At 52.2% G+C, this 23,492-nt stretch overlaps 2 protein-coding genes across 4 annotated transcripts in view; one reads left to right on the top strand and one right to left on the bottom strand.

Annotated features, from left to right (window-relative positions):
* The window catches only part of TVP23A (trans-golgi network vesicle protein 23 homolog A), a 43,900-nt gene extending 39,762 nt beyond the window's left edge, over nucleotides 1–4,138 (top strand). The window contains exons 5-9 of one of the 2 annotated variants that reach the window (XM_002697961.7): nucleotides 24–113; nucleotides 345–473; nucleotides 1,343–1,471; nucleotides 2,689–2,748; nucleotides 3,889–3,927. In XM_002697961.7, coding sequence (XP_002698007.1) covers nucleotides 24–113; nucleotides 345–473; nucleotides 1,343–1,471; nucleotides 2,689–2,748 — 408 coding nt within the window. In that variant the 3' untranslated portion in view covers nucleotides 3,889–3,927. Of the gene's footprint in view, nucleotides 1–23; nucleotides 114–344; nucleotides 474–1,342; nucleotides 1,472–2,688; nucleotides 2,749–3,888 lie in introns of both variants that reach the window. The other variant, XM_024985145.2, reaches the window with a different exon arrangement.
* NUBP1 (NUBP iron-sulfur cluster assembly factor 1, cytosolic) lies at nucleotides 4,009–22,243 on the bottom strand. Of its 2 annotated transcripts, NM_001075295.2 has the most exons (11): nucleotides 22,202–22,239; nucleotides 22,018–22,122; nucleotides 20,113–20,246; nucleotides 14,699–14,767; nucleotides 12,095–12,127; nucleotides 11,269–11,359; nucleotides 10,516–10,670; nucleotides 8,826–8,936; nucleotides 8,461–8,563; nucleotides 5,028–5,111; nucleotides 4,010–4,303 (listed from the first exon to the last, which is right to left on the bottom strand). In NM_001075295.2, exons 1-11 carry the CDS (start codon nucleotides 22,218–22,220, stop codon nucleotides 4,245–4,247), a joined length of 963 nt encoding a protein of 320 aa, NP_001068763.1. In that variant the 5' UTR covers nucleotides 22,221–22,239; the 3' UTR covers nucleotides 4,010–4,244. The 2 variants fall into 2 exon arrangements, with proteins under 2 accessions (XP_024840498.1, NP_001068763.1); XM_024984730.2 differs by lacking the exon at nucleotides 5,028–5,111 and having other exon boundaries at nucleotides 4,009–4,303; nucleotides 22,202–22,243.
* Between the last annotated feature and the right edge of the window lie 1,249 nt (nucleotides 22,244–23,492).

Below are 23,492 nucleotides of genomic sequence, written 5' to 3'. Positions count from 1 at the left end.
AGCATTCTGTCCACTTTTCTCAGAATGTAACCGGACGACTCATGGTGGGTCTTCGCTGGTGGAACCAGATTGATGAAGATGGGAAAAGCCACTGGATTTTTGAAGCCAGAAAGGTATCTTCCAATACTTGTCAAGCTAGAGCCGAGAAAACGGCCGTAGAAAGGCCCTATGGGTTCCTTTCAAGCTCTGCATGATCTGATCCCTGCCGGACACAAGGCCCATGGGGCTGGTGCCCGTTCAGAGCCCCCACTGGCAGAAGCCTGTGTGATATTAACGAAAATCAGACCACGCTCCTTTGGGACCGTTCCTGCGAGTTGTGCAACCGAATCTCTTTCTTGCCGTAGGTCTCTCCAGACATGGTGGCTGCCACAGAGGCGGAAGCGCGGGTCTTCTGGCTCGGCCTCATCGTCTGTCCCATGATTTGGATCGTGTTCTTTTTTAGCTCCTTATTTTCCCTGAAGCTCAAGTGGCTGGTAAGGCAACACTTGCTCGGATGTCTATACAGAACTGGCGGTTGTAGAAGTGGGTTTTTGTTCTTGATTGAGCGATCGGTGGATTGAAACAGCTTTATCGAGAAAGAATTCACATACCAGGCAGTGCGCTCATTCTGTGTGTCTGATTCGGGAGCTTCCCAGGTGGCTCAGTGGTAAAGAATCCACCTGCCAAGCAGGAGACAGGTTTGATCCTTGGGTCAGGAAGATCCCCTGGAGAAGGAAAGGGCAACCCACTCCAGTATTTTTGCCTGGGAAATCCCATGGATAGAGAAGCCTCGAGGGCTACAGCCAGCGAAAAAGCGAAAATCGCTCTGTCGTGTCCGATTCTTTGTGACCCCGTGGGCTGTATAGTGGGGTCACAAAGAGCTGGACACGACTGAACGACTGAACAACAGCAACAAGTCTGTTCTCAGGGTTGTGCAGCCAGCACCACAGTCAGTTTTAGGAAATTTTTATCACCCCAGGAGATCCTGAGCCCTTTAGCCATGACCCTCCCCATGCCTCTGTTCCCCTAGCCCCTGTCGTGAAAGTGTTAGTCGCTCAGTCATGACCAACTCTTTGTGATCCCATGGACTGTGGCCTGCCAGGCTCCTCTGTCCAGGGAATTCTCCAGGCAAGAATACTGGAGTGGGTAGCCAATCCCTTCTCCAGAGGATCTTCCCAACCCAGGAATCAAACCAGGGTCTCCCGCATTTCAGGCAGATTCTTTACCACTGAACCACCAGGGAAGCTCTCCATAAAGGTTGCCGAACACTGGTGAGCGTGGGCCGGAAACACTCCTGCTTGGTTTGGGAGGAACATTTCAATCTGTGCTCTCAGGAGAATGACCTCTGTTTGTTTAAGTGCAGGCCCTCGTGATAGCTGGGATCTCTCTCCAAGCCGCCAACCTGTATGGCTACGTCCTGTGTAAGATGGGAAGCGAGAGCAACATCAGCAAAGTCACAGCCAGTTTTCTGTCCCAGACGGTGTTCCAGACGGTGAGTTACTCAAGTCTGACTCCTGGACCCCTGATCTCCAGACACTTGGAAGTCCTGGAGGCCTGCTGGCAGTGGCAATTTATGATGGTTTTCTGTATCAGCCAGGCTGCCAGTGTTAGCTGGGTTTTTGTTTGTGGTTTGTGGTTAAAATGTGCACAACAAAATTTACCCTTTTAGTCATTTTTAAGCGTACAGTTCAGTATACCCACATCATCATGCTGCCACAACTCTTTCATCCAAGCAAACTCTGTACCCACTAAACATTTAACTCATTCTCCACCCTCCCCAACCCCAATAAACTCCAGGCAACCACCTACTTTCTACCCACAGGAGTCTGACTAATGTAGGGACCTCACGTAAATGGAATCACACAGCGCTTGTCATTTTGTGATTGCCATTGTTGGTTTAGAGTGATTTCTTTAAACTACAGAGGGCTTCCTTGGTGACTCAAGACAGTGAAGAGTTTGCCTGCAGTGGAGGAGACCTGGATTCGATCCCTGGGTTGGGAAGCTCCTTTGGAGAAGGGAATGGCAACCCACTCCAGTATTCTTGCCTGGAGAATTCCATGGACAGAGCCTGGTGGGCTACAGTCTATGGGGTCACAAAGTGTCGGATACCGCTGATGTGACTAACACTAATACTATTACTACTACTACCCAGGTGGCTCAGTGGTAAAGAATCTGCCTGCCAATGCAGAAGATGTGGGTTCTATCCCTGGGTGGGAAGGATCCCCTGGAGAAGGAAATGGCAACCCACTCCAGTATTCTTGCCTGGAGAATTCCATGGACAGAGGAGCCTGGTGAGCTACAGTCCATGGGGTTGCAAAGAGTGGGACATGACTTAGGAAATGGCAACCCACTCCAGTATTCTTGCCTGGAGAATTCCATGGACAGAAGAGCCTGGTGGACTACAGTCCACAGGGTCACAAAGAGTCTGACATGACTGAAAGACTAAACAACAACAGAATTAAAGCCGTTACAATTTTTTTAAACCTAGCCTGAGTTCTAGAAGCAACAAACAGATCGTCTAAATGTGACCAGGCTCTTCCTGAAATGGTTCGAGCTATCTTAAGTGTGAACAGTGCATCTTTAAGCCAAGACTTCGAGCAAGCAGCCCTGAAGGCTTTCAGTTCACCGTGGGCTTGCTCTGGCCTTGATTCGGCAGCCAGGGCACGCACACGTGGGACAGAAAGCCAGGGCTGTCTCTTCCCCTTGCAGGCCTGTCCCAGTGACTTTCAGAAGCCTGGCCTCGAGGGGCTGGAGATTCACAAGCATTAGGTAAGCAGTGGGGTCAAGATGGTGGCCTGGACGGTGCGGGGCTAGGGGCTCTCGTGGAAGCGTGGCTCCCCTGGGCTCAGCTGGGCCTCCCAGCGGGCCCAAGCAGTCTGTGTGCACAGTTGGGGGTGGGGGGAGACCAACCTGTGTACTGGGCCTTCCTGGGCTGGGTGGCCTCACGGCCCTTTAGAGGGGTCCCACCTGCCTCACCTTAAACAGGTGCAGATTTGACCCTGGGCAGGCCAGGGGGGCAGGTGAAGAGAGGAGTGGGAAAGAACAGGGGGACGTGTGCCCCTTCCACTTCCGTGCCCGAGTCAGAGGGGAAACAGGAATTTCCTCTTTCCTAAGCTGCTCTCAGTTCCTGGGAGTCTTTCAAACGGTGAGCGTCTCAGGGCAATAAGGCTCTCTTACGCTTTGGATCTCTCCTTTCATGCAACTTGAAAAACCCTGCAAATTGTGTCTGGCACTGGAAATTGCCAGATATACATGCTGTGCTTAGTCAGTTGTGTCCGACTCTTTGTGACCCCATGGACTGTAGCCTGCTGGGCTCCTCTGTCCATGAGGATTCTCCAGGCAAGAATACTGGAGTGGGTTGCTATGCCCTCCTCCAGGGATCTTCCTGACCCAGGGCTCAATCCTGGGTCTCCTGCATTGCAGGGGGATTCTTTACCAGCTGAGCCACCAGGGAAGCCCACTGCCAGATACAGTAAGCACATAATTCCTGTATGGGGTGTCTGCACTGACCCCCAGTTCTGTTCATGCGGGTGATTCACGGGTTTTTGACTTTGCGGCTGCATCCTGTGCACTGAGCTCGGCCCAAGCCCCAGTGGGAGGCTCTGTCGCTATTTGAATTTTTCCTCTGAGAAAAGCGTAGGGTCTGCGCTACACTCTCAGTGGTAAAGAATCCGCCTGCCAATGCAGGAGACTCGGGTTTGACCCCTGGGTTGGGAAGATTCCCTGGAGTAGGAAATGGCAACCCACTCCAGTCTTCTTGCCTGGAGCATTCCATGGACAGAGGAGCCTGGTGGGGCTACAGCCCATGGGGGCTGCAAAGACTTGGACATGACTTAGTGATTAAACCACAAGAACAACGCTGCAGCGAAACCACACATTCCTCCCTTTATCCCTTTGGTTCTTTTTCAGGCTTATTTTCCGAGGCAGCAAAGGCGCAAGTGAGATGTTCTGTGACGGGACAGCTTCCGACAGAGAAGAGAATTCCATGACCCACGAGCTGCTGGGTTTCACGAGAAGCAGGCCTCGGGGCAGAGTTTGAGGAGCTGTTTTTATTTTTCAAATGACGCATCTGTAAAGAATGCCCTTTACATACGTTCTAAAGGGAAGGTGTACAAATGCTAGATGATTAAAGTGTCTCTGAAAAAGTGATGTCACGCCACGCCCGGGGCTGGTCCCTTTCTGCCTGTGACCCACGCGCTGTCCCCACGCTGGCCAGGCGTGACAGGATGGGTCGTGCTGCTTCCGTTCTTTCACAGCCTCCTGTCTCAGGAGCCGACGAGGTTCTCTCCTTCTGGCAGACGCTGACTACAGAACTCCTGGATTCCTGGAAAACAGGACGGCAGGGGCAGAAGCACTGGGGGCTTTCGGTGGCCCTACCCTGTGCTGGCGAGCCCGCGTCTGAATGGGGCGGAGTCCCAGGTGGCTTAATTCACCCCAGAGTCCCATCTCAGCTGATGCCCTGAATCTCTGCAAGTGAGCCCAGTACGCTGGCTGCCCGTCTGTGGTTACAGCCATGGCTGGAGGCCTCCTGTCGGCCCGTTCTCCAGAATAAGGATCCCGGAAATGCTGCTGCTTACACTGGACACCATTTCACTAGGCCGGCAGGGCTCAGCCACAAGCCTGGAGCTTTAACTACCAACACATCTGCCTCAACTTCAAGGCCTCTGACAGCTGCCCATTGACTGAATCAGGCCTGCATCTGGGTCTGGTTTGGCTCACTGTGCTTTTTTTTCCCCCTTCTTAAATTCTTTTTACAGTTTTACTGAGGTATAACATTAATATTTCCTATACTGTAAACTTCACCCTCACCGTGCTTTTAAGCTATGACTTAGTTCATAACACTGATGGACTGGAAGATTTTCCCAGACTCCTGGCTTCCTGGGCTGAGGGGGTCATCCCAGACCCCTCCACCCCCATGTCCCCATGGAGGCGGCATGGCCATTCATGACCCTGAATGGGATCTTCTCACTCCCAAGCCCACTCTGCTCACGTGCGTCCCTTCCTGGCCCCGTGGCCCTCTGGATTCACAGGTCCCCTTAAGCACTTACTCTGAATTATACTTCTGTAGGCGACAGTGGCTGGTGAATCTGGTGCTTCTACCAAAAAAGACTGTCCTTTGTCGCAGCTCTTACCTTAAAGAAACAAAGGAAAAATTAAAACCCACAAAGAGAACACAGTGGTGACCTGAACCTGTGCCTGTGACACCGAAGATCTCGGGCCCACCTCTCTCGTAATGAAGATCAAAGCTGAGACAGAACGTCGGGGTCTCTGGGACCTCGCCTGCCTCCCCTCCACCCAGTAGCGAGTCTGGCTGGCGTTGCCTCATGGCTCTGACCTGTGCCTGGGCAATGCTGGTGTGTGTGTGTGTGTGTGTGGGTGTGGGTGTGGGTGGGTGTGTGTGGGGGTGTGGGGGTGTGTGTGGGGGTGTGTGTGTGGGTGTGGGTGTGGGTGTGTGGGCTGGCGTTGCCTCATGGCTCTGACCTGTGCCTGGGCAATGCTGGTGTGTGTGTGTGTGTGTGTGGGTGTGTGGGTGTGTGGGTGTATGTGGGGGTGTGGGTGTGGGGGTGTGTGGGTGTGAGTGTGTGTGTGTGTGGATGTGTGTGGGCTGGCGTTGCCTCATGGCTCTGACCTGTGCCTGGGCAATGCTGGTGTGTGTGTGTGTGTGTGTGTGTGTGTGTGTGCGCGCGCGCGCGCGCCTGAGAACCCTCTGGGTGAAGTGTGGCAAATGCAGGTTCCAGGGCCCCATAAAGAACAGATTTAGCAGCTCCTGGGTGGGCCCGGGAACCTGCATTTAAAAAAGATCGATTCATTCTCCAGTAAGAAGATAATGAAGACTCAGAGTGAAAGAGTATGGAGGACAGAAGGTTACACCGTGAAGAATGAGTTCAAGGGAAGCTACTGGGGTGTCAGCTGTCTTTCTAGAAATAAGTAAGTGTGGCGTATGCATACATATACACACTCAAGTATTTTTTTAAAAAATGCTTGGGAGGATGCACATATTCCACTCATTGCTTTCTCCCTCTGTAACTGTATCTTGAAGGTCACTGCACCTTGGCATCAACCCATCCAGGTGGGCATGGGGGGTCCTGGGCCGGGGGGAGCTCCTCTCCTGTCTGGTCCTGAGTAGACCCTGCCCCCACCCCCCCAGCCCCCGTCCCTGCTAGAGAAGCTGGATCAGTGGTCCCACAACCCACCGCTGCTCCCCAGCCTCTGGGGGGACCCTGGCCAGGCCAACTGCAGATCAACTGTCTCCCCAGCGCGTTGCTGGGTAGGACAGGGACACCCGAGGGTTTGGGGGTGCTGAGAGGGGCCCCATGCACTGGCCTGGACACTGCGGGTAGAAGCAGCTAGGGAAGCCTCCGAGTTCCTGCTCGCAGACCAGGTCTGGGAGGTCACGGGTCCCACAGAAGGCTCGTGGGGCCACTTCCTCCTGATGTTCACCCAGTGTCCTCTCACTCCTCGTCCTCCCCTCCCCAGGAGACCTGCCCAAACCCTCACACCTTGCTCTGGTTGGCTCCCCACCACCACAAACCTACCGTCTCCCTGCCCTGTCCAAGACCACCCCCCTCGTGTACGCCATCCACCCGTGCAGCCCCCACGGTGGCTCCATCACATCCCCACCTAACACGTGAGCCTGAGGCTCAGAGCCCCGCAAGGACCTGCCCGAGCCCAGAGCCAGTGGAGGGGCGATGGGGGTAGGGGGTCCAGGCCTGGGGCGAGGGCCCAGGGGGCTGGGATCCCGACACCAAAGCCTGGCAGCTCCCTCGCTGCATGTTTGCACAGGGGCTGCGCATGGCCTCCAGTCTCCCTGGTGATGGGGCGGCTCCCTCACTGAACAAAGCGGTTCTGGGGGCCTTGGCAGCCTCACTGGGCCCTGTCTGCCTTGCCGCAGCCCATGGCAGTGTTCACCCCCATCCCTTCCCACGCTCGCTGCCCCCGGCTGTGCGGTTTCAACTGGAGGCGAGGTTTGGGGAGGTGCGCCCTGTCACACGGGAGTGTCCCACTGGATGGCACCGTGTCCTTGCAGCTCAGCACTGAGCCCCGAGGCCGCCGTCCAGCCACCTCTCCTACCAGTGCCTCTGAGGACTGAGGCCGCCACAGCCTGCAGCTGGCGGGAGTGAGCACTCAGGCCCGCTGCCCACCCAGCCCTGCACGCTCGCATGGCCAGCCTGCCTCCAGGGGCGGTACCTGCTCCTACGACCCCAAGGGACACGCTGGTCAATGCAAAGACAACACTCGGGAAGGCTGGAAAAGCAGCCAGAGTTGTTTCCCGGGGGGAACCAGGTACCACAGGTGCTGCTGGATGTGGGCACCATCGAGGAGGCTCCAGAAGCCCCCCCTGCTGGGCTCCCAGGCGCTCTGGGTCTTCACGGCCCCCTCCTCGGGGCAGGCCTCCTCCACACTGTGCTCTCGGCCCCCTCTAGGCCGTCCCCCCATCATGGACATGGCCCCCTCTGCTCCTGACCTCTCACCAGCTGACATGCTAAGGCTCTGCCCGTTCCACACAGTGCCAGCAGGGAGCCGACTCTCCCATGCTCACTGGCCCTGGGTGGCATCCCCAGCTCCCCAGGGGGGTCATGCTGGGCAGCATGGACGTCAGGGACACCTCCTCCTCCCCACCTGCCCCAGTCTGTCGCTTCCCCTCTCTGTGTCCCTTCCTCTCCACGCTGATGCCCGGCTCGGTCCGGCCCTAACCATCTCCCAACCAGTGCAAGTGGCCCACGGCCTCAGCCTCTAAACACACACAGCAACCCCCTCCCCGGTCTCATTTCCTGACAGCTGGGGTCCAAACCGTGAGGCTTGGCTGCAGAGCCGTCCACACCAACTCCCCGACAGTCTCCCTTGCCCCCTTAGGCCTCATCTGCAAAACCTCACTGCCCCACTTCCTCATTACAGACACATCTAACTTCAGCAAGCCCGACTCTGTTATGGTGGGGAAAGAAATTCGGTGGTGGGTGTCACTGAAAGAGGGGGTGGCTGTCCCCAACTCCACGCAGCAAGCTGATGCCCTGGAGTGAGTGTGGTGTGGAGATGGGGGCCCCAAGGACTCTGGTACCCAGAGAGGTGCACAACCCTTGAAGGCAGGCCAGCAACGTGCCCTCCTGCTCACCCATCCGGGCATCAAGAGGGCTGTGCCGGGCTTCCCTGCAGACAGGTCAAGGTTGGTTGCCCTTCCTCATGGTTCTCAAGGCTAATTCTGTCGATGACTTTCACGTCAGGACCTAATTCCTGTGTGAAACAGGACTCGAATACATGCCCTCGCCTCCTCCCCCCGGTCACCCCCGCCTGGCCCCTCTCCATGCTGACTTCCTCTCCTCCCGCCCCCTGCACCAGGTGCCTCCATGACCAGTCTCTCCTCCACCCTTGCGGGCCCTTCCCGCCTCCCCGAGGCCCTCCTGCTCCCTCACCACATGCCCACGTGTTTCCCTGCTGCTCTCAGCTGGAGGGCGCACGGGCCCCATGCGGGAGGGACGCACCCACCTATGCGTGGATCCAGAGGCACTTTGCCAAGCAGCGGGATCTTCAGGTCCTGGCACATGGCCTCCGCACCCCCTGTTGTTGGTGGGAATATCTGAGACTCTTTCTGAAAGGCAATGTGAAAGGGGGAGGAATCCTGAGTTTGTGTCAGAATTGTATGAATAGACCACACTTTAAACAAACTTTAAATAAAAAAAGGCTCTTCTGAGTGTGAAAAGAATTTCCATTAAACCGGCAACAGAGGGTTTTTTTTTTTTAAACTATTCCAGTTCCCAAATGATGGGGAAAGCAGAAATGGTTTCCCAGACACCTGACCCCACCATCTCCCCAAGCGTGGAGGCCGGGACCTGGGGGGAATGTGCTCTCACCTGGCATTTGGGGCAGATGAAGCCGCTCATGTTCTCCACCACCCCAATGATGGGCAGCTTCACCTTGTGGCAGAAGCTGATCTCTTTCCGGACATCCTGGAGTGACACTTCCTGTTAAGGTTCCAGAAGACTGGTTATTTCAGAGTCTGGGCACAAAGAGGGAACGATTGCGTGGTGGAGGGACGGCTGCAGGGCCACGGCGTCACTGTCGTGAAGCTTTAGAGACTCTGTATGTAAGGGCTTCCCTGGTGGCTCAATGGTAAAGAACCTGCCTGCCAATGCAGAATTGCAGAGAGTCAGACACGACTTAGCGACTGAACAACAACCGTTCCATGAGTGTTTCATGCAACCATGTGTGAGCCCTGTTTTAGCCCAGGGCGGGGGCAGCCTGCAGGCTTGCCTGGCTGCCCTGTTTTCGTAGATTGAGTTCTTCTGGAGCACAGCCTGACCACCACATTACCTCTGGCCACTTTCATCCCATAATGGTACCACTGGGGAGCTGGGACAGAGACCCTGTGATCCGCAAAGCCTGAAATAGTTCCCCTCTGGCCCTTAACAGAAAAAGTCTGCTAACCTCTGACCTTGGTTATCATGACCACAACTTTATGGACCAAAAGAAAATAAGGAATATTACCCGGTTTGGAGCCCTGCGAATTCACTTCTGGACCCTATGTGCCTTACAGCGAGAGGAGCGTGGGTAATCAGAGCTTAGTACCCTCCCCAATCCATCTGTAATTTTATTGCAGACACATGTCCAAGTGTTGTGTGCTATCAAGCACAGCTCTAACAGTCGTGGGCCCCCAGTGGACCCAGGCTTTGAGTCTATTCTCCTGAGGCCCACGTTTGCCTCTTGAGCCCTTGGAGGCTGGGGTGCAGACAAAAGGGCTTGGCTAGAAAGTAAACCTGCTGGTACTAAGCATCTCCGTAGGGTGCCTCTGGTTCTCTCCCTAGTGTCCTCTAAAAGCCCTGCTTCCTCAAAAATGACCCCCAGAGAAAGCCAGCTGCTGCATGTGCAAGGCTCCGAGGGAGTGGGTGTGCCCAGCGTGAAGTCCTGTTTTCTGGAGAAGTGACAGACACAGAAGCGGACACAGCGCATCCTCGCCGCTTCCGGAACGGCCACTGCCCTCGTCCTGAACCTAAGGGGGGCTCTGCTTCCTTTCACAGTAAATGTGGTATTAGAGAGGCCACTCTTGTGTCAACTCGATTGCTGCTGTTGCTTTTGACCATTTTTAGAGTGGTTTTAGGCTCACAGAAAGCACACAGTCTCCACACGGGAAGCCTTGCCCGCTGTCAGCACCTGCCGTCGGGGTGGACGTCCCAGCTCCACTGTCCCTGAGGTCACTTCTTTGGGACTTGCTCCCGAGAGCACGGCTCGTCTAAGGGTCTAAAAGTGCAGGGCTGGTCGCCCAGCTCTGTTAAATATCCATCAGGAAACATTTCTACTGAAGCATCCGTCTTCTCTCCACCGCCATCCTCGGGCCAGGCCCCCCTCCACCCCTGCTCTAGCCAGCCCCCAACCCAGCCACCTCATGCCTCCCTGTCCACCGACAACGGCTGAACTGAAGACAAACATAAGGTTTCTGCGGATCCCAGCCAGGGTGTTGGGGAGCCCAGGGCCTTGGGCAGTGGGAGAAAAGAGCCCCCTCAGTGCGCTGCAATGTGGACCCCGCTCCGCCTGGCCCTTGCTCACCTGCGGCGTGGTGATAATAACCGCCCCGTCGATGTGCGCCGCGGTCAGGTACTGCACCACTGAGAGGTGTTCGTCTGAAGTCCCGGGCGGGGTGTCCACGATGAGGTAGTCCACCTCGCCCCAGTCCACATCGCGGAGGAACTGCTTGATCATGCCTGTGGGGGAGGCCACGGTGATGCACACTGGCTCCTGTCCTCTGACCCTACAAAAGCACAGCTCCTGACCCTTACGCACAGCTCGTCTATGCGCTCCGTCGGTGGGGTCTGGCAGTGCCTGGGGGCTTGTCCAAAACTAGGGAGGGTCCTCTACTCGCCTCCAGGGTGGCCAGGGAACTGCTAACACCCTGTGATGTGGAGGACCGTCCACCCCCAACTTCCCCAACAAGGGATTGTCTGGCTCGGAACATCACAGCACAGAGGCTGAGGAGCCTTGCCCAGGTTGGCACTTCCGTACCTGCAGCCTGGACACCCTATCAAACTGATACTGACTTCACCCCATATCCTCTTCTCTCTGACAAGAGCACAAACCACCAGAGGGATCATTTCAGGATTAGGTGGGTTTTCAGGAGAGAAAAACCCATCAGAGACATGAAAATTTGTAACATTACATTTATTACATAAAATTGGAATTTCTATGGGCTCTCTTCAACCAGTGAAGAAAGAGGCCACCAGGGACACAGGCCATCCTGATGGGATGGGATTTGCTTCTGCCCCTGGAAGGACGTGATGAGAGACAGAAAGCAGAGTGACAAACCATTTTTCTTTGGTCCCCTCCAGATGACAGCATCGTCGGGGCTGCTGAGTAAGAAACCCACCGACATCACCCCCAAGTTGTCTTCCAGGAACTGGAAAGGATGATGCAAGAGACATTTTACTTCAAACCACAGTGCCAGGCACTTCCCTATGTCTTGTGTCTGAGCACGGGCGGAAGAAATTGAGGGGGCAAAGTTACTATGTGATGTGAGTATATATTCACTTTTTGAATCCTTAAATCTCTCCCACCCCCAAAAAAATCATTAAAAAAAAAGGTTACCATATTTGGGGGGATTGAAAGAATCACCATACGGCCCTAGGTGGCAATGACAATGAACTCAGCTGAAATAAACAAATACTGTCTCCTCTGAAGGAGGTCACAGAGGATGAGATGGCTGGATGCATCATGACTCAGTGGACATGAGCTTGAGCAAACTTGGGAGACAGTGAAGGACAGGGAAGCCTGGTGTGCTGCAGTCCATGAGGTCGCAAAGAGGCAGGCATGACAGAGCGACTAAACAACAGCAAACGTGCTGTTTTAATCTGGCTGGCCCCGCTTCTGGTTTCATACATAAAGTTTTATTGGAAAAGGGCCACAGTCATTCATTTGCATATCACTACTTTCCATCTACAATGGTGGCAACTGTTTGGCCCACAAACTGGAAAGAGCTACTCTGAGCCAATCTCTGGTCGTAACTGGATCCCCCAGGCCCAGGAAAGTGCCTCAGTGACTACCCGTTGACTGAGAAATAGCCACCGATTGACTGCCCACCACTATCCCTTATGTATACACAACCCTGAAGGGAAGGCCTGGGGTGGGCACTCACCACTGGAGACCAGCCCGAGCCGCTCTGGTGAACCTGCGGGAACAGGAGCCTGTCTCATTTGTGAGAAATTACACACCCTGGTCATGCTTTACACGCAAAGTTTATGCAGTCAGAGGGCAGTTTTATAAATTACGATTCGTTGTCTTAAAGGCTGCCACTGAATTCTTAACAGGGAGTGAACACCAGAGGGTCAGGGTTAGGCGATACAGGTGCATGCTCAGTTGCTCAGTCGTGTCCAACTCTTCGCAACCCTATGGGCTGCAGCCCACCAGGCTCCTCTGTCCATGGGATTTTCCAGGCAAGAATACTGCAGTGGGTGGGTTGCCGTGCCCTCCTCCAGGGGACCTTCCCAACCCAGGGATGGAACCTGTGTCTCTCGTGTCTCCTGCATTGGCAGGCGGGTTCTTTACCACTAGTACCACCTGGGAAGCCAGAGATACAGATGATAGGGTGCATACGCTTTCCCCTCTGCTTAAATATCGCGTCAGGGAACCGACGTTCATCAGAGTCCAGTATGATCTGGGGGATTTTAAAAGCATGACAGAAACCGGTTGGGGGTTGCTGCGAAGATGCAGGTAACTGAGTGGAGGGACACCCCTGAGTGACGCAGCGGTCACGGAACCCTCCCGCTGGTGGTCTGAGCTGCTGCCCCAGGGGACAAGGCCTGGAAAAGGGGTGTCGGTGGGAAGCTGGGGCTATTTCAAGACCCAGATGCTTTCCAGTTAGGTGTCACTAACTGCCAGGGTGAGGGCTTCCCTGGTTGTTGAGTGGTAAAGAATCCACCTGCCAAGGCAAGAGACTCAGCTTCCATCCCTGGGTTGGGAAGATCCCCTGGAGAAGAAAATAGCAACCCACTCCAGTATTCTTGCCTGGAGAATCCTACGGACAGAGAAACCTGGCAGGCCTTAGTCCCTGGGGTCAAAGAACAGTTGGATACGACTTAGCGACTAAGCAACAACAAATTGCCAGGGTTGAGGTCCACTCCGACGCTTCTCTATGAAACTGGAACTTACGCAATTTCTAACTGCACATCAGTCTTAGAATTTGTTTCAGGCAACGCTGGAGCCAAAAGAGAAGGCCCATTTTTCCTGATGACATCTTACTTTTGTAAACAGTTGACTCAGATATAATTCACATACCACACAGTTCACCCAGTTAAAGTGTACACTTAAATGGCTTCAGGAATAGTCACAGAATTGCACATCCATCACCACAATCAACGTCAGAACATTCTGTTTACTCTAAGAAGATACCCTGCACCCCTCAAGTGTCACCCCCAACCACCACGCTTCCCCCCACTCCTAGGTCACCATGGATCTACTGTGTCTACAGAGGTGCCTGTCCACAACATTTGACAGAAATGCAATTCAGGTAATATGTGACTCTTTGTCACTGGCTTCGAAGTCATACTTCAAAAAAAAACAACCCATTAATTCCTATTAATAATCATTCTGTAAGTCACTGGTCTTGAAAGAGGGGGTAAACCCAATGATCCAACAGCACAGGAGAAGAAAAGGGTGGAATTTCTCACCATTTACAATGTTCAGTTTTTATAAACGACTTGTGCGCCGGCTCAGTGGGTAGCACGTGTGTGTGACTGACGATGAAGGGAGACCCACGCTCCAGAGCGTGCTGCCCGCGGGTACGCAGTCAGAGCCATGGTCCCGCTGCTCTGCCTTGACCCCACATGGCATCAGCGCCTCTCAGCACATGGGAAGCAAGTGCCAAGCCCTGAGCAGAGTCCCCAGGGGCTGGCCCCGTCCGCCTGGGCTACTCTCTGCCACCCTGAGGGCCACTCTGCCTGGCCCCACAGGCTACTGGGTACGAGGACAGTCCCCCAGCCCAGCATGCCTTCCTCCTGGCTCTCTGAGCAGGGTGCCCTTGACCACCTCCTCCCAGAGAGCAGCTCCCCGGGCCCCCTCCCTGCCATCTGTCCCATCCCCTCGCTTCACGTAGATTCCTATTGTCACCCATCCTTCCCATGAGGGCAGGGTCTTTATCTGCCTCGTTCACCTCTGAACGGCAGCACCCAGTGCTTCGTAAAGAACGAACCCATCCCGACAGCCCCGGACAAGGCTGGTCCTCCAGGCTGGCTTCAAAACGCAACCCCCTGGGGAGCCCCTTCCTGGCTGGCTCTGTGCACCAGGTTGGGAGGAGGCGGTGGCACCTAGTTCGGCTGCCCCCCGTCCCCCAATCCCACGTCACCCGCCTGCCTCGCAGTCTCACTTCCCCTCACTTCCCCAGTGACCACAGGGGCAGAAAGATTCCCTTGCTTCCAGCCTACGGAGCCCTCGCCAGCCCTGCTCAAGCTTTCCCAGCCAGGACCAAGTTTTCGTGTCTGACTTCTGCATTTGACTTGCTCTTTCCCTTCCCCTCTAAGACGGCATCGAAATGAACACTTCTCAGATGGCTTGCCCCCCCCAAAACACCCCCAAACTCACAGCTGTTGCTAAAAGTAGACCCTCGACTGAACCCTCCCTGATGTGGTCACATCCAGGTAAAAATGCACGTGCTCCGCTGACCCCCTGGCTTAGGGTGCACAGCTCAGGGCTCAGGTTCATTATAAGAAAATATTTCCCGGCGTTTTTAAAATTTTGCTCTTACCTGTTCTCCTTCCAATCCCATGATCTTGGGAATTGACGGCCCGCATATATCGATGTCTAGAAGAGCAACCTGGGGAACAAGAAGAGATCAGGGCAGTGACGCAACGCAGGTCCAATCCTCTGGGTGTGCACTATCGGGAGGGGACGGGGTTCGAGCAAAAGAAGGGAGGGGAGAAGACACAGAGAAACCAGGTGGAACATGGACTGAGTGGAGTCTCAGAGTTACAACATTCACTTCCGGGCCTTGGAGACACAGTCAAGACACCCAGCAAGTGCAAAGTACATCAACACCCCCATGCTCCCCCCAAGCCCTGCCACCCTCAATATGGCCTATTTTCAAGGTGAGCTTATGAACCAGGATGTCAGGTTGTTCGCAGATTCAGGTCCAGCCGCTGTTTACCTGGTCTTTACCACATCCTGTGGGGGGCGGTGGTGTGTGTGTGCGTGTGTGTGTGTCCTGAGGTGTGTGTGTATGTGTATCCTGGGGGGTGTGTGTGTGTGTATCCTGGGGCGTGTATGTGTGTATCCTGGGGCGTGTGTGTGTGTGTATCCTGGGGGGTGTGTGTGTGTGTATCCTGGGGCGTGTGTGTGTGTGTCCTGGGGTGTGTGTGTGTGTGTATCCTGGGGTGTGTGTGTGTGTGTATCCTGGGGCGTGTGTGTGTGTATCCTGGGGGGTGTGTGTGTGTGTATCCTGGGGCGTGTGTGTGTGTGTCCTGGGGGGGGTGTGTGTGTGTATCCTGGGGCGTGTGTGTGTGTGTGTGTCCTGGGTTGTGTGTGTGTGTGTCCTGGGTTGTGTGTGTGTGTGTATCCTGGGGCGTGTGTGTGTGTCCTGGGTTTTGTGTGTGTGTGTGTGTGTCCTCGGTTGTGTGTATGTGTGTGTGTGTCCTGGGGTGTGTGTGTGTGTGTGTGTGTGTGTGTGTGTGTGAGATCATTATAACTGCTTTACCAAAGAAGAAACTGCAGCTCAGTCTGGGGTGTGTGTGTGTGTGATCATTATAACTCTGCTTTCCCGAAGAAGAAACTGCAGTTCAGAGATGCCCAGAGACTTGTTCAACAAGCAAGGAAGAGAGCTGGGACTTAAACCAAGGTCTCTGGACTCCAATACCAGGGTTCTTCCCACGGATCCGGGGGCCTGGCTAGGAGGGCCGGAGTGGACCCTCCAGCTGAGTTCTGATCAAGCCCTGTTTTCCTGTGATGCTGAAGGTTAACAGTGGCATAGGTTCAACTTCTAAAGGAGAAAGTAAGAATAAGGAAACACACAGAAGTTCTTTGCTAGTGACATGTCCAGCCCAGGAGGACTCTTTCCACCCCAAATGCCCCGCTCTCCTCATGTGATATGTGAAAAGGTCTGACACAGCTCTCAGAAACTCTCTAAAGAGCAGAGCTATTCATCCTGAAAGCTCTTATGTCTTAGATCCAAAGTGCAGCACCTCTGGGTAACTTTTTAACTTGCCCCAAATTCGTTTCTTGCTTCCCTCTTCCATTCTCTCAACAATCCCTTATGATCGCCTCCTGTGATCCTCACATGACCTCACACCGGGGTCAGCAAAGGGGTTCATACACTGGATCACCATCTGCCTCCTGCGCCCTCTGCTGGACCTCAAGAAGAATGCAACAGAACTCATCCTAAAGACCATTCTTGAGGCTTCAGGCTGGTGTGTGTTTAATGGTCCAGAGATTTTACATCAGAGCCTGAGGACCTGGGCAATTACACCATCCCTACAGCCCTAATGGGAGACTTCTGTCAAGGCTCTTGAGTTTCTAGCCTCTCGGTCTAGAATGTCTCACTCTCTTTTGGGAACAGTTTAACCCGTTTCCTTTTAAGGAATTATTAATACATCCCCTCCACCCCCAACAGAAGGGGTATCTTGAGTGAAAGATGCAGGAAAGATATCCCGTGCACTCATTCCCGTGGTGGTCTTCACCCCCTCCATACTCCAGGGAGTGGAATGAAGAAATAATGATGATGACTACCAGGGACACTGACTGAGCACTTCCTATGCATCTAGTGTCGTGTTAAGCATTTTACAGCTACAGGTATCACCTCACTCAGGACTGAGTCCCATTTTACAGATGAGAACACTGAGGCAGAGAGTCTGATAACCTGCCCACGGTTACAGCAGTGGTGTGGGCAGTGCTGGGAGGTGATGGTGGGCAGACCGACTCTAGAGCCTGTGTTCTTGGCCACCACACTAGACCTCGCCCCACTCTGGCCCCACAGGTTCAGCTAGACTTCGGACCCTCCCTCTTCTCCAGCAGTTAGACACCCTGCTACTCCATCTCCCCAGCTTTGCTCTCATTTCCTGCCACTGGTTTCAGCCACCGCACTAGCCGTGACCTTGTGGCCCCTCATGGAGACAAGACCAATGTTTCTTGCTGGTTCACCATCACCTTCTGACAACACTCGACTGCTGGTGTAATAACATTCAGACCATGCCTCTTTCCCACGGGAATGTCCTCCTTGGGCGTTAAAGCCTCCTGGGCTGGCCCAGCCCCATTCTCGGCTCCTCCACTGTAGCAGCAGCAGCAGCGGCCCTGCCCTGCCCGCCTGTCCAGTCTGCTCCGGAGGTTCTGGCTCTGCGCCTCTGCCTATACCTCCTCCCTCCACCTTCCACCAGCTGCCATCAGAGCCCAAAGGACGCCTTCTCCAACCTGCTGCCCAGCTGGCTCCAGGCAGTCCCTTCTCCCTTTCACCAGATCCCTCGAGCACACCTTAGGTAACAGAAACCAGACTTCAGAGAAGCCCACATTCGTCAGGCAGGCCAATGGGAGTGGCTCCACACATCATAAAACGATCAGAAGAGAAATGAGTTACAAGCGGAATTCAGAGCCACAGTCAATGAGAGAAACACCAAGCTTTCCAGACCCCCTAGTTCCACCTCAGCAAGGTCTCCAGAAGGCCACGGCCTCCCCAGCATTTCAGTCCTCCTGCAACAAAGTTCTTCTCCAGCCAGCACCAGCGCAGCTGGGCTACAAACCAAAGCACCAAACCAGGGGCTGGCGAGCTGCAACCCGGGGGCCAAACCCAGAATGCCACCTATTTTTGTACAGACCACAGCTAAGAATGGCTATTATGTTTTTAGAGTAGGGGAAAAAAATAAAAAGAATATTTTTATTTCATGACGTGAAAATTATGAAATTCAAAGTTTTATTAGAACACAGCCACAGTCACAGGCTGCTTTTGTGTTAAAGGGGCAGAACTGAGAGTTGCTACAGAAACTGTATAACCTACAAAACCTAAAATAATTACCATCTGGCGCTTTATATAAAAAGTTTGCTGACCTCCAAAGTCAACTCTTTTTTAACCCCATGATTTTAAAAATATATATATTCCTGGAGTCCTCGGTGAGGTGTCTAAGAGGTCATTGTGCATTTGTGTATCTGTGTGTGTGTACACACACTGAGGGCAGGCTGGAATGGTGGGCTTCATTCCCCTGCCCACGGTAGCTGCCTTTACTGGGTTTTTTTCATGCAGGAAATTTAGCCGTTATTTTATTAAGAACTTAGGATGCTATTTCATACTGGAATAGAATGGTTTATCTCACACAAGTAGAAAGTACTGGCATTTATCCAGTTTTTAGTTTTAAAAAAATAACTGGCAATATAGCGCAGTTTTGAAATGTCAATATTAAATTAAAAGTACTCTACAGTCCCTGCTAGTACTATCTTAATAAAAAAGCCACATAAAAGGGAAAAGCCATTAGTCAGTTATAAGACAAGTGTGAAAAGTTAGCCTTTATACATATAAAGTAAATTTCAACATTCAAAATGCAAAAAGAGAAAACTAATTTTCAAAAACTCATCAGTGTATGCAAGAAGGCACACACCAAGGCAGTGGAAAGAACTGAAAATGGTCTGGAACGGCTTTCAACATGAACATAATAAAACTGTTTCTATGTTATACCGAATACCCCTGCAAGGCCCCAAACAGTCCTCTAGTGGAAAAACAGTTGGCAATCTATGCAGAGTTTTGGCAAAACCAAAAAGGTGGAATGCATTCTGTGTTTAAAAAAAAAAAAACAAAGAGTATTCATGGTTTCATCAGGTATAACACCATCAGTTCAGTTCAGTCGCTCAGTCGTGTCCGACTCTTTGCGACCCCATGATTCACAGCATGCCAGGCCTCCCTGTCCATCACCAACTCCAGGGTTTTCCTTAAACTCATGTCCATTCAGTCGGTGATGCCATCCAGGCATTTCATCCTCTGTCATCCCCTTCTCCTCCTGGCCCCGATCCCTCCCAGCATCAGGGTCTTTTCCAATGAGTCAATTCTTCGCATGAGGTGGCCAAAGTATTGGAGCTTCAGCTTCAGCATCAGTCCCTCCGATGAACACCCAGGACTGATCTCCTTTAGAATGGACTGGTTGGATCTCCTTGCAGTCCAAGGGACTCTCAAGAATCTTCTCCAACACCACAGTTTAAAAGCATCAGTTCTTCGGTGCTCAGCTTTCTTCACAGTCCAACTCTCACATCCATACATGACCACTGGAAAAACCATAGCCTTGACTAGACGGACCTTTGTTGGCAAAGTAATGTCTCTGCTTTTTAATATGCAGTCTAGGTTGGTCATAACTTTCCTTCCAAGGAGTAAGCTTCTTTTAATTTCATGGCTGCAGTCACCATCTGCAGTGATTTTGGAGCCCCCAAAAATAAAGTCTGACACTGTTTCCCCATCTATTTGCCATGAAGTGATCAAAGTGAATACTGGGGTCATGTTCTATGATCAAAGCAAAACTGTATGAGGCCCAATGAATAACCTGTATTTTCTTTTTTTTTAATATCACAGGGACTGCAAATTTCCAGTTGACCTTTTTGGTAAAAAATTTTCTCTTCCTCTCCCTCTCATACCTCTTATTCAAGCTGAAATTCTGAGAGCAGCCCCGGGGAATCTGAATTTTCCTGTCCCCTGTGTACGTGGGTGTGAGTGAATGGCCTAGGTCAGGGGTCAGCAAATGTTTTCTTCAAGGGCCAAATGGAAAGTGTTTTAGGCTTTGTGGGCAAAATCCAGGATGATATGTAGGTTCTAATGTAACATTGTAAAAACAACCATTTATAAACGTAAAAACCACCAAAGCTCACAGGCCATAAGAAGACAGGCTCTTGTTGGCAGACCCCTGGCTAGAAAAGACAGAAAAGGGGTTTCATAAAGACCCATAAAGAGCAAGAAGCTTGAACTGAACATAATAAATAATCAGCAAGACTAGAAAAATGTACACCTGGTATCCATGTTCATGGCTAGAGAATCCAATGAAATATTCATTTCATTGCTCAACTCCCTTGCATTTCCTTGTTCCCTCTGCAGGGATATAAATTCCAAAGAGGCCAATTCAGCTGTTGCTAAGAGTCAGCCCCCTGCCAGCCATCATGAGCCCTGAGAAAGGAAGGAGCCTCTCCCAGTTTTCCCCAAGGTCCCACCTGCGTGTTTTCATCCTCCGCTAGGCCGTGGGCCAGGTGGGCACTAAATGTGCTTTTCCCAACGCCGCCTTTCCCAGACAACACCAAGATCTTGTGTTTCACGGTCTTCATTTTTTCTTTGATTTCCTCTATGGCTGCAAAGAAAGCAAGTCAGGTGACCAAACTCCTGACTCAGTCTTTCAGTTTTTAAGTTTTTACTGCAGTAGAGTTGATTTACAATGTTATGTTAGTTTCTGCGGTAAAGTGAGTCAGTTATATCTGTACATATATCTACTTTTCTTTAAGATTCTTTTCCCATATAGGTCATTACAGAGTACTGCTCAGTTTCCTGTACTATACGGCAGGACCTTATTAGTTACCTATTTTATATATAGTGGTGTGTATATGTCAATCTCAATCTCCCAATTTATCACCCCCCTGCCCCGCCCCAGTACCATAAGTTTGTTTTCTACATCTGTGACACTATTTCTGTCTTGTATATAAGTTCATTTGTACCACTCTTTTAGATTCTACATATAAACAATATCATGTGATATTTGTCTTTCTTGGAATGTCGCTCTTCCAATGGGCTGGAAGGAGGTAAGTGCTCGACTATTTCAAGGGATCGTGAGTGAAACAGCACCTCACCAATGGTAGTAATAAGAGCTACAAAAAATCCAAAAAAGCCCCCAAAACAAACCCACAAGGCTACTAGCACATCTGAGAGTTCCTTACTTCTTGGTTTACTCATTTGTCTCCTCTGCTGCTGCTGCTGCTGCTAAGTCACTTCAGTCGTGTCCGACTCTGTGTGACCCCAGAGATGGCAGCCCACCAGGCTCCCCCGTCCCTGGGATTCTCCAGGCAAGAACACTGGAGTGGGTTGCCATTTCCTTCTCTACTAGAATATAAAGCCCATGAAGCAGGGAACTCAGCAGTGTTCATACTATATTCCCAGGTCCAGAACACAGCTCTGAATGCAGCAGTGATTCCCAACCTGGGGGCAAACCCCACCAGGACGCATTTGGCAGTGTCTTGGGGTATTTTTGGTTGCCATGGGAAGGAGTGCTGCCCACATGTAGCCGGTAGAGGCCAGGAATGCTGCTAAATGTCCTACTATGTTCAGGGCAGAGACACACTCACAACAAAGAATCATCCAGCCCTGAATGTCAGGAGGGCTGGGAGTGAGATGCTGACAAATACTACAGGCACTTAGTACCTGTCACGATAACCATCATTATTACACATTTATAATACTATGTCTTCAGTATTTCCTCCTAGTTCAAAGCCTTAAAACATTGTAACTGTTTTTCGCCAGTTTGCTGTGGAAACGGAGGGTCAGAGAGGTTAAGGCTTAAAAATAAGACAGATGACCTCATCTGTCTCAATCACAGCTGTGTACCCAGCACAGAACACTGTGCCTGCAAGTGATTAATTCATACTTCTGTTGAATTCATGGGAGAAGAGCTCCTCAAAAAGAAAGGAAATTTTGTCCAAAAAAAAAACCAGCTGGCAGAGCTAGGATCTAAGCCCAGGCTCCCTGACTTCAAAGTTTATATCCTATTCAGGCTGGTGCCGCCCTCCTTCCGACCAATTCCACTTGCTGTCACTCAAACTTTTCGTCCCACCCCCTCACCCTGCCCACTTTCACCCCTGCCCCGCCCCTCCCGAGACCCCTATGGACTCCACGCCAGTCACGGATTCAGGCTCCGCCCCGACCCCGCCGATTTTTTCCACGTTCTTCCCCTCCGGGCTCCGCTTCTGTCACTCATTCCTCAAGCCCCGCCCCTTATCTGCAGGCGTTCCTCACGCCCGCCCCCTCTGGGCCCCAACCCTGTCACTCATCCCTACCCCTCCCACTCCACCTACGCCCCGCCTCTTCCGGAATCGCGCTTTTCACTTCCCATTCAAGCCTTGCCCCTTTCTCACCCGGGTCCGCGGCAGCACCAGCTCCAGAAGCGCAGAGCCGCTGGTTGGGGCACCCCTGACATGAGGCCCCTCGACCTGCCTGGGCACTGTCGGCCCCTGGACAGTCTGCGCGGAGACAGGATCACAGTTAGAATGGCTCCTCTCCTTTCAGCTCCCCCTACCCGAGCCCCCTCCGCGCGCTCACCGTGAGGCACCTCCTCCATTCTGCTGCTCTGGACGCTTACGCGTTCACCGGAAACCGCGGTTGCATATTTCCGTCTCGTGGCGCTCAATCTGACCCTCCAGCTGCGCGATATAAGTCTCCGAAAGAGGACTTTGCGCACGCGCAAACCCTGTGGCAGGTGCTTAGGGAAGTTTTCTGTTCCTTTTAAAACTGAGCCTCGGTTATCTATCATAAATACTTCAGCGTGTCTACTAGAAACAAAGGGGTTTCCCTACATCAATGCCATTTTCATACCCAAGAGATTAGATTGACGCAAAGCTGTTAGCTTATATACACTTTTATTTTCAAGTTATGGAGGAGCCTGCCATCCTCGCTCCCCCAATCCCCTTGATTAAATTCAGGTTAAAGTTTTTAGCAGAATGCACTTGAAGTTGTAGCACAGCAGGAAGCGCATGATACCAGTTGGTCCCATTATTGGTGTTATTAGGGCTTGATCACTTAATAAAGATGTTGAGTGCTCAAACAGAAACACACCAGGGAATGGTACCATTTTCCATTTGTAATTAATACGGACTTTGTGGGTGACATGTTGAAGTCACGTGAATATCTTGTTCTCAATCAACCTTTCACCCAGTGGTTTTAGCCTCATTCTTTGCCCAGTGGCAGGGAGGAAAGCATCTACTGTTCTCTAACATTCCCCTCCCAACTCCTCCTCACAAGGCTGTAAGAGTGACGGTGAAGTAAAATAAAATCAAACAAAGCTTCTCTCAGCTTTGTTCCAGGTCTCCTACTCTCCCAGCCAAACTCCTGTGCCTCAGCTGGGATGGAATTTTCCATCTGTTGTGTTTGGGAGCAGAAGGCTGGAAGCCAGGTGGCAAAGCAGATTCCCCAGGCCCATCCCTGACCTACTTAATCAACAACTAGAGGGATGGGCCTGGGAATCTGCATCTTCACATTCTCACCAGATAGCAATGACATCCACTTAAGTTTGAGAACCACTTCTTAGCACGAGCACTCCTCAAGACTCTTTTCTTGGACGACTTTTAGTGGAACTTTCCACATCTTCTGATATCCCATATGAAACATTCCCCAGTCTCCAGCTCCTATTTCTCACTAAGTTCAAACCTATGTATCTCAATCGATGCCTATTGGATTTTACTGCATGGATGTCCTGTGAGCATGACAAACATGTCCACAGCTTTCTCAAACTAGTTCCTGTCTCTGGAGCTCTCATCTCAGAGACTGATGCTACCCCTGCTGAAGCACTCAAGCCATCAGCCTGAACACCAGCCTCATTTAGTTCTTTCTGTCT

The sequence above is a fragment of the Bos taurus genome, chromosome 25, assembly GCF_002263795.3.
Source record: "Bos taurus isolate L1 Dominette 01449 registration number 42190680 breed Hereford chromosome 25, ARS-UCD2.0, whole genome shotgun sequence".
NCBI classification, from domain to species: Eukaryota; Metazoa; Chordata; class Mammalia; order Artiodactyla; family Bovidae; genus Bos; species Bos taurus.
The sequence above is the reverse complement of the archived record's forward strand: the minus strand, read 5'-3'. Positions and strand labels throughout refer to the sequence as shown.

What these genes read in the sequence shown, in the direction of transcription:
- NUBP1 (NM_001075295.2), bottom strand. An exon ending in TTATTATCACCACGCCGCAG is followed by an intron (nt 8,937 to 10,515) that starts GTGAGCAAGGGC and finishes GAACCTTAACAG; the next exon opens with GAAGTGTCACTCCAGGATGT. An exon ending in CTACAGAAGTATAATTCAGA is followed by an intron (nt 4,304 to 5,027) that starts GTAAGTGCTTAA and finishes CCTGTTTTCCAG; the next exon opens with GAATCCAGGAGTTCTGTAGT.